General features: G+C 43.1%; 1 protein-coding gene and 1 long non-coding RNA gene across 2 annotated transcripts; one reads left to right on the forward strand and one right to left on the reverse strand.

The window, feature by feature from the left end:
- Window positions 1–5,758: 5,758 nt before the first annotated feature.
- TOB2 (transducer of ERBB2, 2) lies at window positions 5,759–17,457 on the forward strand. Its single transcript, XM_083574263.1, has 2 exons — window positions 5,759–6,102; window positions 13,019–17,457. The coding sequence occupies exon 2, from the start codon at window positions 13,105–13,107 to the stop codon at window positions 14,125–14,127; it is 1,023 nt and encodes a 340-aa protein (XP_083430389.1). The 5' UTR covers window positions 5,759–6,102; window positions 13,019–13,104; the 3' UTR covers window positions 14,128–17,457.
- LOC310743798 lies at window positions 5,960–13,022 on the reverse strand. Its single transcript, XR_014539234.1, has 2 exons — window positions 7,519–13,022; window positions 5,960–7,008 (listed from the first exon to the last, which is right to left on the reverse strand). It is a non-coding gene; the product is annotated as an uncharacterized lncRNA (long non-coding RNA).
- Window positions 17,458–18,343: the final 886 nt, after the last annotated feature.

Raw genomic sequence — 18,343 nt, forward strand, 5'->3', positions numbered from 1 at the left:
GAAGTCAGTGGAGTTTACTTCTGAGTAGACGTATAAGATATTGCACTGTTAGAAAAGCTACATAAATTGCAGTGTCAGTTTGAAACTGGACCGGTCAGTCTAATGTAAGGCTGGTTTACTAGAAGCAAAATAAATTTAATAATAAATTGTGTGTCTTTGCTGAAAACGTTTTCTATTTAGTTTGTCTTCCTAATTCTCCCTGACTGGTTCCAAATGGATATGAATGATGAAAAGATGGTGGAAATATAGATGCAATCATTGACGGATATATGTGAGAATAGATGTATGTGCTGCATTTCAATGTATTGTGGAGCAAGCCTTACTGAATATACAAGGATCTGTTTTTTTTTCATAAACATACATAGTGGTTCAGGGTGCATGTATTCCTTCAAGTATAGCATTGATGACTGGAATATTATATTTCACCTTTGTAAAAAGACCATATGAACCATAGAAAAATTAATGCTTGAGGCATCTCTACATAGTATGTCAGTGGACAGTTCTGGGTGTGTGGGGAAATTCATTGCCTTTATTTAAATATTTGGAACATTGTCTGCCTAATAAACGTCCAAATATGCTGGCAAAAAAATATGATATTACAAGTGGGGCCTGCAACAAAATGTTATTACAATTTATATAATTATTTTTCCCTACTTTTGCTTATTTTCGGGTTCTCTCAAGCATGTTGATATTTTTACTTCTTGTATTTTCAGTAGCCCCATTTTGGCTACATAGCCGTCATAACTCAGCAACTGAGTTTGCTATGAATATACATAATGATTATGATGATCATATAGCCTACATATAGAACATAACCTGTTATGCTAGATTGCATACTGGGCTGTACATTTATTACATTCTAATTATATGAGCTTCCAGGATTTAAGATACAGTAGTTCTAATAGAACTGTGCTGTAAATGAGCTTAAGGTCCATTTACTTTTATGGAACAAATGAGGTCCCACTGAATTCAATAAGATACTTCCAGGTAAATGTGTATAGAAATGCTGCTGTAATTTCATTTTACTAGATGTAGATTGAGTTGACTATATGAAATCTGAAAAACATATCCTTTTGAGCACTCCATTTAGTCTTCTGGACAATGAGATTTGAACTTAAAAAGACTTGCATTAAGTGTGTTTAGGATAGGGACATAATATTTAGTCTCATTTAAGTCAAATTGGTATAATTGTATATTAATTCTGTCCTACTTTTCTGTTGTCTGGATTAGCAGGTTTACTAACATCCTGTTGGACAAACGCATTATTTTAACTGGTGGAGCTGTTATGTTCACTCTGGGCACAATCCACCAAGTTTTCCTACTATGCATAGGAAACTACAAACGTCCTACTGAGTGGAATAGAGATGAGCAGTACAATGAACAACAGGAATAGTAATCCAGGTTTAAAACATGTCAAATTTATTTTTAATAATACAGGGCAAATTATCCTATTGATACAAGTAATATTTCATTTCATATTAATTAATCATTCATAGTATGCCCACAGCAGGTGCATTAATTTCAGTGAGGTTTACTTCCAAGCATATATATTTAAAAATGCAGCCTTACAGCTCAGTACTGAACTGTGCTTTTGAGTAAACAAGCCACATTGAAATGTGGACTTTCAAGTAAGCGCAGTTAGGATTACACTCGTTATGTGACTGGCAAAATTGTACTTATATGCTTGTTTACATCTCTGGAGCTTCTAGTAGAGGTGTAATAAATAAATATTATCATACGATAAAAATCAGTAACATGAATGCTGTAGAAGATATTTCTACTGGCTTTAGGACTATGCCAAAGCCCCTGGCTTTTGTTGTAAGTAGTAAATGCAGCTCTCGCATGCTTAACTCTGAATAGGAGGAATAAGGAGTAGAGAGACACTTTATCTACTATAAGACCTAAATGGTTCATACAGGGCAGTCTAAACCTGTCCTGCTTTCCTGCTTGTGTGCTATACAGACAGGCAAAAGAAAAACAGAGAATAATTTCCATAGCTAATAGGGGTTTAGATGCACAGAATGTGTCTCTACACCTCCCTATAAACAACCAATGAATGCTCTATGGAGACACATATTAAACAGCATATTTGTCCACGGGAGTAGATAAAATACAACACATTCCTTATTTTTAACAGCACAGCTTCACATCGTTCCTTAAGTCTTGTTTTTAACCTTCCTTTGGCAACTTCAGGCCTAGGGAACCTACAGGCAAAAAACTACACTTCCCAGCAACCTTGTTGCCTTTCCAGTTTTACACACAAAACACGCCGACCCCACCCCGCTTTTAGCCTACTGGTTAACGCAGCAGACCAATCTGCAGAACCCCCTAACGACTCCAGCCAATGGAAAGGCTGTTGCTAGCATGGTGCTGTTATTTTTAGAACAGCCTGCGCTCCTACACCTTGCAGGTTGTTCTGCCTATCTCAGTGCTTGCGTCTGAAGTTACGTCGACGAAGGCAAATGCACAGGCGCACTGCTGAAAAAGTAGTCCCTGAATCGTGCGGAGTAGCACCTGCAATTGAGAGCGGACAAACGTGCTCCATGAATAGTTAAAATGCCATCTGACATCCGTGCCTTGTGGGGTTTTGTTTAGGGGCTGTGAGCTGATTTGCATACCCTCCGGCATTTGAAGGATGAAAATAAACAGGGAAATAGAGGTGCGCTTCTGTGCAGCCTGCAGTTCGCGTGCTTTAACGCAAGGCAGCCAGTGGGGAGATCTGATGGCGCACGCCAGCCCCTTATGCCACCGTGTTACAAATACGTATATTCTACGCTCGGATTCCAACGAAAAAAATAAAATTGGGTTTGTCGATCGACGAATAGGACACGCTCGCGCACACGCAGATCTCAATAGTCTGGTTTAACCACGGGGATAACTCCCAAGAAAATTGGGGTGGACAGTATTCGGGGAATGGATCGCAGAGATCCTTCTGCTCCAGGATCTGTTTTCCGTGCCAGCAAAAGGTTTGGGTTGTTGTGAAGCGAGAGCGTATCCTGAGACTGCGCAATGTGCCTCTGAGTGCCCTCTCCATAGATTGAAGGGGAAGGGGCCAAGACTACCTCACGCATTTTAAGCGAGCTCTTAAGAAAGTTCATGCACTCAAAAAGCAGGTAGTTTTAAGCTTGCCACAGAGCTGTGAAGTCGTAGCCCACGGTTTCCAGGCAAGGGCAAACCCTCCCTTCTCTCTTTCCCTTTTAAAGAAACTAACAGCTGCCATTTTTTGAAAGATCCTATGGTCGGGGATCCAATTTCCTGCCATGACAAGACTATTTTAGCAGCGTATGGCTCCGCGAAAGAGCTACAGGAACAACAGCCAAATAGGTTTTTGTCTCCGATTCCGCACCAACACCACTTTGTCAATGCTAGATACAGACAAGTCATCCGTTGCACACCAAAGGAGTGGACTCTTGCATCTAATGAAACGGATTCTCTTTCACGAAAGCTCATGCCATAATAAATGTGTTTACCTTTAATGTGCCACAGGGTTCTTCGATGTTTTTGTAGCAACCAGCTAACATAGCTACCTGCCTGGAAAACGCTACTTTTGAGTAAGTCCCATGGAACTTAATGGGGCTTGTTTTTGAGTATACATGATGTATAGGATTTCTCTCTTGGTAAGCCTATTCTGCAGAACACCCTCAAAAGGAAATTATCTTACTGTTCTTTAAAGAAGATTCTTGTCATGCAGAGGTTTGAGAGGAACTTCATAATTAAGATCCTAGAAAAGATGGCTTGAAATTGCTCTCCCAGCCTCCTCAGAGTGGTTTCTCCTTTGGATGGCCACAAGGAATTTAAAAGCTTACCCCACTTACACCCACTTCATGTTTGGGAACAATGCTTGGAAAAGGATGAGTGAAATCTGCAGTGCAGGGTATTTAATTTGATTTACAGAGACAAGTATTATAGAGTGTCAGTTTCACCTGTCAAAATATTGTATGTTTAAAGTGCAGGTGGATTTTTCCTGAGAGGTAAACAGGTACTAAGAGCCAATTGAGTCAATAAGAACAAAATTTTGACTATAATCCTCCATTCACCGAATCAGCTCACAGAAACACTTTTATGGCGTAATTAAGCCAGCTGCTACTATCATCATTTCCTGGTTGAAAAAAGCCCATCACTTATGAAAATGAGGGAAGCAACACGATTTTGATTTAGTGGACTAAAATTATGGACATATTTTATAATAATAATTAACCTCCATTAAGCAGTTCTTAACTAAACTGAATAATGTGTTTGCAAATAGTGGTCCTACTCCGTGGTACAAGCGCTGTTGCCCTAATCTACAAATCCATCCTAAACATGTTTAGCTTGTCACTTTATAAAATGCTATTTCTGCAGCATGTTTATTTTTTTAAAAATCTAAGCACAGAACCCAATTTTTGTACAGGGCCTACGCTTACCACTAGCCATATGAGGCAACAGATGCTAGGAAGCAGCAGAGGCAGCCTCACAGGCATTCCTCCTGGCTCCAAGATTCACTCTTCGCTGTTGGATGCCAGAGCTCCACCTGCCACATGGCCTGGCCGCCCTAAATGAACCTGCTTCCCACAGGTGTGGCGGAGGCCACTGCCCCATTGCCTGTGGTGAAATAAAATCCAGCTACCAGTCCAGTTGCATTGTGTATATAAAATGGAAGTAAACCATCTTGTTCTTCACCTCAGGCTGAAAAATGTCTTGGGCTGACCCTGCAGTGAGCATATTTCTAATTCTGGACTACATCACTTATCACCCCTGTCTGTCGGCTGTGCCGTCTGAGGCTGGAGTTGGCATCTGACAGCACCAGACTGGAGGGTTACAGGACTGGGTGAACCAAAATGTTCGGTGGGAAGTGGGAGAGATTGTTCAGTTTCAGTCTAATTCAAATATCCTTCATTGGTATTATGACATACAAACATTATCAACATTTAATGGAGTAAAGTAGGAGGTAAAGCTACGGTTCTTACTGGAGAAGCACCGCTGAACATCATGGGGTTTTCTTCCAAATAAACATGCATAGATACCATCAGGCTATACAATATTTCTTGCTGCATTTGTCAGAGGCAGGAAGCTGCCTTATATCCAATCAGACTATGTGTCCATCTAGCTTAGTATTATCCACACTGCCTGGCAGCTCTCCAGGGCTTTAGTCTGAAATCTTTCTCAGCCCTAACTGAAGATAGCAGAGTAGAATCAAATATAATTACCAACCCTTGTCTCTATATTCACATTCACTAATTGGTGGTGAAAGGTGCTAACCACCCACTCACACCATTAGTGAGGCTTAAGGGTGGGAAATATGGAATTTTCCCACCTCCAGCACATCTTATGGCGCGGGGAGTATTTCTGTCTCCATAAATGATGTCTATGGAAGAAAGCTTATTGCAGATTAATTAACTCAGATTACAAGGGGCAAAGTCTTCAGTATAAAAGCTTGATCTCTCATGCAGTCTAAGCCTATATAGGTTTACTCGGAAGTAAGTAAAGGGGTCCAATCTATTTAAAATTTCCTTGGTTTGTTCTCAGGAGGGTTCTCTGAAGGGTTGAATACAAGTTGTTGCCTGTCACAGAATGAAGAGGGGAAATTCATTAAAACGTACCAAAAAAATAAATAAATATCCGTGGCAAATGACGGACTTTGTTTACGGGAGGCGTTTCCAAGCATCTGAAACAACAATATAACGCGCCCGGCGCAGAACGGGTTAATTTAAAGCCCGTGTTTGGGAAAGTAGTTCCAGCCTGCCCTCCCTCCCCTTCCTTGTCCTTTGCAGGACGCGTCACCCTGGGTGTGGAAGGGAATATCCATGCGCAGGGTTGCTAAGGGTGAAACTTTTCATTTACTTTGCTCACTTTGGGCCAGGGAGAGGGTGGCTTCAGGTTCCCTGCGCAGGGAGGGAAGGAAGGAAGTAGGGGGCGCCCCAGTCAACATCCCCCACCCCACTTCTGATTGGGCCTGTAGAAGGGGGAGAAGTTATCTAAAACAGCATCCATTTAATTTTTTTATATAAAAAAAATCGAACGCCCACCACCATATCAGCACTTTGTGAGAGAGGAACTCCCAAGAAACACCCTGGAAAGAAAAAGAAGCCACCAAACCATCTCACCTGGTGCTGAAAAAAAGAAGTAAGTGACGGCTTATTGCTAGAATTGAGGGGTGATGAGGGCAAAGGAAGAGGAACGATTTCCATAGTCACACGATTTAAATATTTTCTTGAACGATGTTTTTCTTCCGCACGCCGGCTTATCTCGTTGGGGTTTTGCTTGCGCCTCGTATATTCCTTTAAGGAACGAATTAATCGCATTGTGCTAATAAGATTTTCAGAAGCCGCCAGTCTTCCAACTCCGCTTCTGGTTCCCTCAAGGAGAGAAGGGCTGGCTTCTACTCAAATCATCGTAGGCAGATCTGCTCTGCCCCTTTAATAGAAAGGAGGAAAAAAATGAATCCCTGCCTTAGTCTTAATAGCGCTGTGTCTCTTACACGGCACTCCCCACTCCAAAAGCGATTAATGTTTTTCATTTCATCGTGATGGGAGGTTGAAAGTCATTTGGGTTGAACGATTGAAAAATGTCCCCGGTTCACCATTTTGTTTTTACTCATTTTACCGGAGTGGATTAAAAACAAACAACAACAGCCACCCCAGATCCCTCAGGCAATTCGCGAGGATCGAGTCCTTGGACCACCTATCGTGCAAAAAACCCTCCTCTCTGCCTTCCTCCCAGGTTCGTGTGAATTAGGGGAGGAAATTTGGATCCTTTTTAAGAACGTAAACGGTGGTGGAGGTAACAACAACACCAACAACAACAGGGCTGGACCCAAAGGGGTGGCCGTGGGGGATCTTTGGGATCCGAGCGAGCGAGGAAGAAGATGGTTTCTGTTTCGCTCAATCCGGATCAATACTCAAAAGCTTGGCTTTTGTCAGGAAAAAAGATGGTTCCAGCCCGTTTTGTGCTCGAACTTTCTTTCCCCCTCCCTCCTCGGAATAGAGCCCCGGGGGCCTCTTTGGGATTTCTTATGTCACAAACGCAGACCTAAAACAAAGCAAATATAGATATGTTTATATTATAGTGCGGGGTTAAAAGGGGGGGGGGGAGAAATCCAGCCTCCCGCAGCCGCACAGCTTAAGTGGGATGATGAACTTGTTCTCCTTCCCGCAGTGATTTAATAATGGGATGGAGGAGGGGAGGCTCAGGAAAACCAAACGGCAGCACTGGACTCGGTTTTGGGAGCAGCTTTCGGTGTGGGAAGGGCCTTTGGCCGTCTTCTTCCTCTCATTCATCGTGACAGCCACCCTGTGAGGTCAATTAGGCCCAGGGATCTGCCTCGGAGGGCCCTGCAGGTGCGGGCCTGGGGCGGCTTGGAGCCCAAAGCCACATTTTTGCACTGCCCTCGAATTTAATTTTGGGGTGTCACCTCCGCGCCCCCCATTATTGAGAAGGGAAGGCTCTCAGCTATGGGGCGGGGGCGCCTGTGACCCAGAAGTTTGGGCGGCCCTGAAGGGAGAGCCCAGAGCCTGGAGGTAAAGGTCAGGGCCAGATCACCTTCACTCGGCCTCCGCTTCTCCTCGGCCTCCGCCCATCTTTGGGGGGGGGGCTTCCTTTAGGAAGAGGGGGCTGCAAGCGGTTCTTTGGTGCGTGCTTCCCTCGGGAAGGGGAGGCCGGCTGCTGGTTGGGGAGGGAACAGGGGAAGCGGCCTTTCCTCCTCCTCGCCCCCCAGTGCGGGCCGCATCTCCCGGCTTGGTGCCTTGGCTGTCAGTTTCAAGGCGCACTTGTACTAGCGGGGATTTACTTTCGAGTATTGCAAGGACGCCTGGCGAAGTCTCTGTTTCGTAGGCCTAGCAGCTCTTCCTGTGTGTGTGTGTTGGTGTGTCTTTTTTTGGGGGGGGGGGTGTTGTCTACTTCTGAGCTACCCAGCAGGAACAGATGTGAGTTGCAACCGTAACAATAAGCCCTGATTGAAATTTCCTCCGCTTAATCCATCTCCCGCCCCGCAAGCCGCCTCTCCGCGCGGGGGAGAAAGAGGCCGAGAAATTAGTTATTCCACATAGAAATCCAACAATGCAAGATGGCATGTTGAGGCTGGAGGGGGGGAAGCGTTGAGCAATCGAGCACAGAGAGCGCATGCGCCTTGGAAAATTTTGTGCCGTGCTCCACTGAGCAGGCGCTCGCTGTCTGGGCCAGCTTTGGCGCAAAGCATATTGAGAAGGGTAGTTAAAAGGCAAAGTAGGTCACTCGCCCAGGCGCTGCATCTTGTGTAGGAGAAAAGCAGGGCTCGCTACGTAGTACAACTCCCGGGACACTCCAGTCGAGGCAGAGCGGAGGGGAGGGGGCTAGCTCTAATGGATGTTGAGGCTTCCTTGGCTGGGTCATTCATCCGTGGACCTTGGCACGGGCGATTATTGAAGTTGTGGGGCAGGAGGCGGGCGTGGAGCAGGTCCCCGTGCGGGACGGTAATGCCAGTTTTGCGTGCGCGAGGAGGCCTGGGAGGGAGGTGCCCTGTGCAAATAACGCCCACAGACGCAGGAGGTTTTGGCAGGAGAAGAGGGAGTGGGTTGTGCAATCGTGGATCGAGAACGTGTCTTCCTCGGGCTTGCCCCTCCCCAGGCACCGTCGCTTTGTATTGCATCTGTACGTACTTCAGATTATCCTCTGAAATTGGGTGCATTGGTGAGGTGGGGTCAACTGAATCGAAGGTTGCTCTTTTGCTTGGGTGTGGCTTGCAAGCAAATGTTAGGAGACTATTATGAGATTCTGGTTTATATTGGGATAAAGCAATGGTGGCTTTATGAAGCCAGCGTTGTACCGCTTTCCTCCCCCCAATAATTGCCTTATTTTGTGTAAGGGTCAGAAACCTAGCTGACAAGGTCATTATTTAAAGTATTTACTCAGTATGATTGGACCACTGTAGAATTTCCTCATGTGCAAGTGATGTACCTTGACAATGCCTGTATTACTGAGACATTATGCCCTAATGCCGGAGATGGTTCTTGCATCGAATCATAGGCAAATGTTGTGTAGCTCATTATTCCACATTGTGTCATGTGCTTGTAATTGTCTCGTGCAAAATAAATTGCTACTTGCCTCTGACATTTTCAGAACCATAGGCTGTCCTGAGGTAATGTGCACCTTTATTGATGAAGTTCTGCAGAGAAAACAAGGGATTCCGTATTGACTGTTATGCTTTGCCACCTGCAGTCGTCCCCTGTGTAGGTTGCCATATTAACAGCCTAGGGATTACTGAATCCTGATGGATATAAAGCTTATTTTGTTGACATGTAAGCTAGATTTATATTCCTTAGTGGACCTTTTTTCTAAAATAATTTAGACTGTTGTGCTAAATTACGTGGGGTCAGCTAGTGTTTGATTATTATTATTTGTATAGATGCTATAACACAAACATTTAATTTATCATTGTAGTGATAAATGCAGCATGGTATAGCCAAAGAGTAGAAGATTAGATATCTGTAGTTTTTCATACTATCTTTGAAGACTCACAACCATCAAAGTTCTGCTTGAAGAAAAGTAATACATTCCTTTCATTTCCCTGAGAGAGAAAGAGCCAGATGGACAAGGGAACTCCTGTGAGAGACAATCTTTCCATTCTCCAGCTGTAGATGCCTGTCTTAAAGCTATACTATGAAAGAGCACCTCTCAATCAGGACAATGCTATTTAGGTCTGAAGGTTGCAATCCTTTGTACACTTATTGGCAAGTATGTCCCTTTCAACTTGGTGGTATTTACTCCTGTGCATAATTACTCTGAAGTGAGCTGTAACTTAATATTCTGACCAAGGCATCCAGCATGTACATAAGCAAAAACAGTTTATTTCCTGAAAACATACTTGTAGACAGCTCTGTGTCCCTTTAGAAAGAAAGAAATACTATCAGATCTGAATTATAGTAGCTAGTTTCCAAAATGTGGCATCCTTATAGAAATATAAGGTCTCTTAATGCCAGTCATGTATTACCCTCTCAAGTTTGCTAAGCTTTCAGTACAGCAGACTGAAACTTTGCTATATGTGGAATAAATGCAGCCTATTTGTTTACTGAGTGTGGTGTGGGTTGAACTTGCACATGAGCTTCTGTTCCAAGCTGATTGTGTGCTTTATGGTAGGGGTTCGCAAACTGAATATCATTCAGGTGTCTCACAGCATGCTGGTGAAGGAATTCTATAGAATCCTATGAAATTCAAATTGTAGTGCAACAAAATAACAATATAAGAAAAGAAGAAGCAATAAAAATACAATTAAAAATCATACAGTATTTAGCACAGTGCATTCTGTTGTGAACTGCCCTGTGATCTTTGGATAAATGGCAGTATGCAAATGTAATAATAAAATTACAAATAATTATAATTGCTGCAAGAGGCATAAACAGAATTTAGGGGTTTGCCAAGACCCGCAGGGGCTCTGTGGGGGGAGAAATTTGAGGATCATTGCTTTAACAATAGTTCTTTAGCCAGAAATCCATTGGAAGGCTCCATCTTAAAGAGTTTGTTTGACTGCCTAGCTTGAAAATGTTCTGCTTCTAGTTGACCTTTCAGAAATTTGCCTTACTCAAATTTCTCCTGTGGCAATTTCCATTTTAAGAAGCACATTCAAATAGCTGTGATAAAACTTCTCACGGTTTAGTAACTCCTGAAAAACAAGCTCCAAGGTCTTGGGCTGTGCTGTTAGCGGTCAGGCCATGGTCAACTATATAAGACTGCATTCAGAGGAGTTTTTTTAGAGAGCTCTTCTGTTGTTTGCTGCAACTTGATAATACAGCAGGCATAGAATCGGCAGGTTTCTGTGGACATACTTAATGCAGAGTTTAGTTTTTTAAGGCTTTAGTGTGAAACGCAATAACACAAAGTCCTGCTAGTTCAAACCAAAGACCCATCAAATCCAGTTTGTTTCCTACAGTGGCCAACCAGATGCTTATGGGAACAAATACAGCATAAGTCCAATAGTCTGCTCTTGTTCCCCAGCAACTTACAGAAGCATGTTGCTTCTGATCCTGGAGAACAGCATACAGCCATCATGACTAGTAGCCATGGCTACTTTCTATGAATCTGTCTACTCTCTCAAATACTGGTGGTGGCCAGTGTTTGAAATTTGCCAGGTGCATTTTGCAGCTGGCTATCAGCCACTTGCAGCCAGGTGAAGATGCCCGGGCGCCAGGATGGTGCCTGCCATCTTCACCATCTGGAGATGCATGCCTGAAATCCTTGGGTTTTGAATGTTTTCACACACTTGCAACACATCCTGTAGAATTCTTTATATTATATTTTATTTGCACAATCAGAATGAATTTCAGGAACCAAAAAGTCATTTTGAAAAATACAACTTTCAAGCTGTCTGGCCCCAAAATGGCAACTAGGCATTCTTTTTGGCGAATGCAACCCTGGTTTTAAGGAATCACCACCTATAATCACTACATCTTCTGGTAGCAAATTCAATATCTTACCTGTGTACAGTTTGCACAGTCATTGTGTGCTAATTCCTTCTTTCACACAATTTTGTCTAATTCCAGCTGTTCATATACCAGGGCAGTTTCGAACATTGTAGGCAGATAAGCTGATACAAGTGTTCAGAAATGGTGTGTAAGATGGAAACTTATCCAGTAGCTTCCTTTGTTGTTCCTAATGCTGTAGTTAGAGGTCTCTTTGTTCCTTCTTCAGGATAAGCTTAGATTTTTTCTTAGCTCCAAACACCACACCAGAAGAAGCAGCTTGACATATATGTCAGAAGTTTGGAGTGTATCCTTTGCCCTTGCTTTTTAGTAGGCACTTGTTATAGGTGATCCTAAGGAAGCAAAAAGCTAGTCTCTATCCTGCTAAGCTGCCAAGATAATACATATAGCTTTCATTTTAAATATCCTTCATTTTCTATTATTTTTTTCTGGGGCATTTAGAGTTGTATTTAATAGAATGAGTGATGATTGGAGGTCTCCTAGAATGTTAGTTAAAAAAAAAATGGGGGATAAAGAAGAAAATTTGGTGTTTGGGAATCTAAGTCAGTCTTCCATAATCTATTGTCCTTCAGGTGTTTTGGGCTTCATCACTGGCCAGTGGTCAGTGATGATGGGAGTTGTACACCAAAACATTAAAGGTCAGCACGTTGGGAAAGCCTGACCTAAAGTTCTCTTCCAGGCCACATAGTACTAACCTTCCTGAGTCTTCCTGATGAATGTATGCCTTGTTTTTATATCACTTGGGATCAGAAGCTACTGTTAGTTCCATCCAGGATTATCTTCTGTTTATCTGAGTTGACCTTCTGAAGCTATTTTCAGAAGAAACACCTTTTCAGCTTTTTGTTATCTATTTAATATTACAATGTCAAGGATCACTGGTGTTACCACAATGGGATGAATCACCACTAAACTAGTTTCTGTCTTTTGAAATGTATTGATCTGCTTTGCTCCAGTGTCTTAAAATGAAACTTTGACTCATTAAGACAGTAGCAACTACATGAAAGCTCTGCTAGTGGTGCTATCAATGGCATTGTCCAGACAGCAACACCTCTCTTTAGTGGCACCCCAGTTATGAAAATCCTTCCCATTGGAGTTGCAGTTGGTCTCCTTAGCAATTTTAGGCACTTTAAAAAATACGTATTTATTTATTGAGGCTCTTGAAGGAAGTTCAGGCACTCCAAGAGTGTATATTTTGCTGGTTTGATTTACTTTATAACATTTAACTTACTGTGATTTTTTAAAGGATCTATCATATTTTTTATTGTGTAGTTTTACAGCTTTTTATGTTGTATATCACCTTGCAATTTTTGGCTGGTGAGTGGCCTAGAGATAAACTAATAAATAATAATGTTTGACAGCATACAAAGAACCAAAGAAATGTGTATGTGTTAAACGCATAAAGGGATATTCTTCTTTACAATCGTCAAGGTGCAAATGCACTTTGCACAGTCTTTTATTTATTATTGCCAGTTAAGATGTTGAATTTTCAGGAATCAGTTTCTGCAACTAAAAGTATAACTATTGTTCTGCAACAGTATTAAAGATACAATATTTCCACCTTACATTTCATTTCTCTTTGTCTTTTTCAGAATTGTTTGGAGCCAAAATCCGTCTATGTTTGTGTCCGCTGTCTATTTTTAATATACTGCCCTACCTTGCTTGCTGTGAAGGGAGTATGCATCTGGAGATCAAAGTTGCTCTGAACTTCATCATCTCATATCTGTACAACAAGCTTCCACGGAGGCGGGCCGACTTGTTTGGTGAAGAGTTAGAGCGGCTGCTGAAGAAAAAATATGAAGGCCATTGGTACCCAGAGAAGCCCCTGAAGGGTTCTGGCTACCGCTGTGTTCACATTGGGGAGACGGTGGACCCCGTAGTCGAGATGGCAGCCAAGCGGAGTGGGCTGGCTGTAGAGGATGTGCGGGCTAATGTTCCTGAAGAACTGAGTGTCTGGATTGACCCATTTGAAGTCTCCTACCAGATTGGTGAGAAAGGGTCTGTCAAGGTCCTATATCTAGATGACAGCGAGGGCTGCAGTGCAGCTGAGTTGGACAAGGAGATCAAGAGCAGCTTCAATCCTGACGCTCAGGTGTTCGTCCCCATTGGCAGCCAGGACAACTCCTTGTCCAATTCTCCATCCCCATCGTTTGGCCAGTCACCCAGCCCCACGTTCATCCCTCGCTCTGCCCAGCCCATTACCTTCACCACTGCCACTTTTGCTGCCACTAAGTTTGGCTCAACCAAGATGAAGAAAGGCGGAGGAGCTGGAGCAGCCACCAGTGGCACAGGGGTTCCACCACAGCAGCAGCAGCGCCTGGCCAGGTCGCCCACCAATGGCCTGCTGAAGCACAAAGGTCTCTCCCTGTCTATGCATTCTCTGAACTTCATCGGGGGCAGTTCGGCCCCTCAATCTCAGCTCTCCCCCAATGCCAAGGAGTTTGTTTACAATGGTGGATCGCCAGGAGCTAGCAGCCTCTTCTTTGATGGTGTAGCCACCGAAAACCAGGCCGGCGGCATGCCTCCTGCATCCCAATTCAGTGCCAGTGGCGGCGGCAATTTTGACATGGCTCAGGTCTTTGGGGGCAGCACCAACAGCCTCTTTCTGGAGAAGACACCCTTCGTGGAAGGACTCAGCTACAATCTGAACGCCATGCAGTATCCCAGCCAGTCGTTCCAGCCAGTGGTTTTGGCCAACTGACCACCATGAGAGTATTCTGGGGAAAATAACTTCCAAAAAAAGAGAAAAAATAATTAGAAATATTTGAAATCTTATAAATATAGCTTCTTGGAAAGAGACAAATCCTGATTCGTTGTGTCATGCCAGGAAGCGCTGCTGAAGCACTGATTATTTTTTTAAACTTGTTTCCTGTGCTCTTTCCTAGCCGTTGTTGTACACTTAATGAGGAAGGTTATTGTTCCAGCCCAGCAGTGGTGGGAACCAGAGCCACTTTATATTATGTCCCATGCTGCTTCTTGGAACTGGTTCTCAAATATGCTTACTGCAAGGATGGCATTTTTCAGGGTGCTGTCATGTCCCTTGCAGCCAGATACCTTGATTTCCCCCCCTCCCTGTTTTGGAGTGATGGGGGATGATTTAGACGGCTTCTGGATGTGTGAAGTCTCAAGCACTTCCTAGGGTAGGCCTGGGCTTCTCAATGTGTAATGAGAGGCCCAGACAGTGGAGCAAATGTATTCATTTCTCATAACTCAGTTTTTGTATTCCTATTGCAAAATGGGAGTAGAACAAAGTTCTCAGCTTCTGTTTCTTCCTGCGCTAACTGGTGATGGCAAGGCCTTAGCCCCTCTAGCTTCAGGGGAATGCTGGAAGGGGCAGCATTGTAGCATCTGGGACAGGTTTTTCCCCCCTACAGTTTTCCATTGTAAGCACCTCCTCTCCCCTTAGCCCCCTTAAGAATCTGGAGTTAGATGTACTCTTTGGGAAGCTTAGATCCCATGTCAGCTGCTAATGCTATGATGTATAAATAGGACTCTAGATGCAAACACTTCTGACTTGTGAGAAAAATTGATCCATGTATATTGCACTCTCTTTCAAGGGTAGGAGTGAGAGCTGGCCTTCCAGGGTTTTTTTGTGCCTGAGCAGCCCCCATTGATGTTCCTCTGGACCAATTGCCTTGGTTTATGGGGTTCTGAGCTCTTCTGTTGACAGCTGAGCATTCGGTTACTAATTCTCATGGAAAGGATGGTTTCCTGCTCTTGACTATGATAGCACTACTTTTTGGCAGGGAAGAGGGAGTTACAGTGCAGACTGCTTTCTGGATGAATAGCATGAGGGTTTGCACTTTGAATCTCATGTCTCTTAAGACTTCTGACCAAAAACCTTATGATTTTTCATTTGAAAGGAAGCAGGCATTCCTGTACGGAAGAGCGCCCCACATATCAGGTCCAGTCTGGACTTGTTCCATTTCGAGACTCTGTATGAGGAATGAAGTGGGCTTGCTGTAGAATGTTGCTCAACATGTGGTGAGAAGAAAGTGTTCTCTGATAAGAATGTAGAGTCTCTCCTTCCTTATTGTTGCTATTGAACTAGGAATCCTAATGGTATTCCCTGCATCTCCCTTTTCTGTCATGAGAGGACAGCCTGGAAGACAGGGACAGTAGTGGCCTTCAAGAGTGAGTTTTTCTTTTTCTTTTGGCAGATGATTGGCAAACCTTTCCCCATCTATGCCTTGTGAGATAATTACTGAGTCCAAAAGTTGACTTATCTATGGCGATAAGGGGGGAGAGAGAACTTCAGGGGAGATAACATAGATGTGGCTGTGGATTACATACTCTAGGCATATTCTCTCCACCATCACTATCTGCTCCCCACCCCCAAACAGCATGGTTTGGACCGTGTATAAAGTGTTGCTTTTGCACCTTCTCTGGCAAAGTCATATTGAATAAATAAGCTACAATTCTAGAGCTCTCCGGTGACTTGACCTGGAGACTTGCGTTTCCACTTAAGCTAAACTGAGGATTCCCTGTAGGACTGTATATGAGCCTTAACTGCTACAAGCATCTGTCCTCCTGTGAAGGATGCCTAACTCTGCACTAGAGATCATTCGGTGAAATGGATGGGAAATGTCTCCTGCCCAGGCCACAGTGATGTGGCTTATGCATGAGATCTTCTCTAGGTATCCCCAAGTTGAGCCCTTTTTTGTTTCTTTGTACCCCCTTCTTACCCCTGCCTCTTTACTGGGCTGAGGAAAAGGACACTAAAAAAGAAAAAACTTATTTGCATTCTGCCTGTTTTCTGTGAGCCACTAAGGGGTTGAGGAGGGAAGATAACTATTGGGCAGTAATGTGATGGGTGAAGTTTCATGAAGCTAGAAGTCTTCAACCTGAACAAGACACGTTAGACCTCTTCAGTAAACACATTTGTTTGTCTTCCCCCCACCCCACCCCCACTCCCAACATTACCACTGCCACCCACTTCTTTCCCCTCAACATGTACTGTAGACTGCCATGCTTTTACACTGGACTTCCTCCCTAGGAGAGCTGCTGGCTCCCTATCTGCCCAGCATAATCTCCGCCGAGAACTTCCACATGCAGCAGAACGCTGCCCTGAGCCACTGCCTTGGGTTGGGGTTATGTACCCTTCTCAGGCTTAAGTATATTGAAGGGAGGGAGAGAACCTCACTAGCACCTGCGACATGTGATGTTTCACACTGCTTTACCCTGTTAACTGCTTTTTGAAAAGAAGTCTGCGTTCATAAGGAGGAAAAGGGGAAGGACCAACCTCTGTATTTCCTAAAGGAACACATACCGTGCTTCAGAAGCATTTCCAGTGCTGGCGACAATGAAACTCACGGCCTCTTTTTTGGTCTTGTTGTCTCAAGAGTTAGACGTTCAGCTTCAATTTTATTTTTAAAACCTGCACTAATTTACCTGGTTTCTTAGGAAGAAAAAGAGATTTTTTTTAACTTTTATTTTTATGGGTTTGTGTTAATTTTTTTGTTGTCCGTTTATATTGAATAATTTGCTACATTTGTAAAATGTAAGAGGTATATATAATATATGTATATTTCTAACGTAAAAAAAAAATTGAACTTTTTTCTTTTCAAGATTTTTTCTTAGAGGAGAGAGAAAAAAATATTTTTTCAGGAAAATTTTAAAAAAGCAGCAGTGAAAGCTCCTTTTCTCCCCTCGCTTCCCTCCTTCCTGACCCTTTTTGAAGAGCGAATCAGCAACGTGTGATCTTGGAGTATGGATGGACACAAAGAGGACAGAATTATGTATGTTTTTTAATGCAGAGGTCCATGCTGTTCTTGTTTGGTTTTTTGGTTCTTACATGCAGGGGGCCATTGAGTAGGGATCCAGAGGGGGTTTCGTTCTTTTTCTTTCTTTTTTCTCTAGCGAAGGAGGAATACAATCAGAGTTTTGTATTCAGAATGTTGTGCAATATTTTGGAACAGGACATTGGCGTGTCTAGAGATTTAGTTAAAAAACAACAAAGGTTGATCAAATCTGTACAGTTTCTATTGTTCCAGATTTTTTTAAGTTTGTATTAAAAGCATGATATATAATAGCCTCTTGTCCCTGTTGTTTGTGCAAGGGCACTAAGGGTTTGAAGGGTGGGAAATAGATTTTGGGGGGATTGGGAGGAACATTTCTCCAGATGGGTGCAGTAGTGTAAAGCCAGAAAGTAAATGTCCTGAAGACAGGCTCAGCTCTTTGGAGACATCCCCAGGGTGAGCGAGGAGCTCACTGCAGAAATAGCACAGACCAGACGTGACTGATACCTGCTGAAAGCCACCTGGATGATAACGGGAAATGTTGCAGCAATGAAATCGCCCAAAGTATGGTTGGAAGCCACTGAATGCCGTATATAAAGCAGAAAATGCTGTTTAGCACCATGACCCTTTCCTGGCTATTACATCTTTAATTGGACTACATTTCTACCACAGTGTTTCTATGTGGAAGTAAATTTGACTGAATTCAGTGAGATTTGACTTAACATTTGTGTATTAGAAGTAAGTCGGGGTGTATGAGACAACACCTAGCTTAAAGGATACCAACATTTTCTAAAATTTCTGCCTTATATAAGAAAACCCTTAAGTGTATTGGTTATTCCAAATGCTATTGGTAAATGCAATCGGAGGGCTTTGCGAAAATACTCGCTTTGCTTCCAAATAGTGTTTAAAACATGGCAGCATGACAAGTGCTAGTGATTGTCGGAGCATGCAAAGTTAACCGTAACAAAATTACGAAAAGTGCCCTAATTATATGAATAAAATGAAAGCATGTTACTACATAATGCTATACCAACCAAGAACTCAGAAAATAATGTTGCACTGGAGTTTTGTAATACTACTACCCCTGCTAGCCTGTAAGGTCAGACATGTCCAGAAATCAACTAGGATCCGCAACACACTGCCCTTATTCCTGGATTAAACAAAATAGGTTTTTTGGGT

Source organism: Podarcis filfolensis (genome assembly GCF_964270895.1).
Source record: "Podarcis filfolensis genome assembly, chromosome: 10".
Classification (NCBI taxonomy): domain Eukaryota; kingdom Metazoa; phylum Chordata; class Lepidosauria; order Squamata; family Lacertidae; genus Podarcis; species Podarcis filfolensis.

Coding starts and splice junctions, on each gene's coding strand:
- TOB2 (XM_083574263.1), top strand. CDS start 13,105: ATGCATCTGGAGATCAAAGTTGCTCTGAACTTCATCATCTCATATCTG.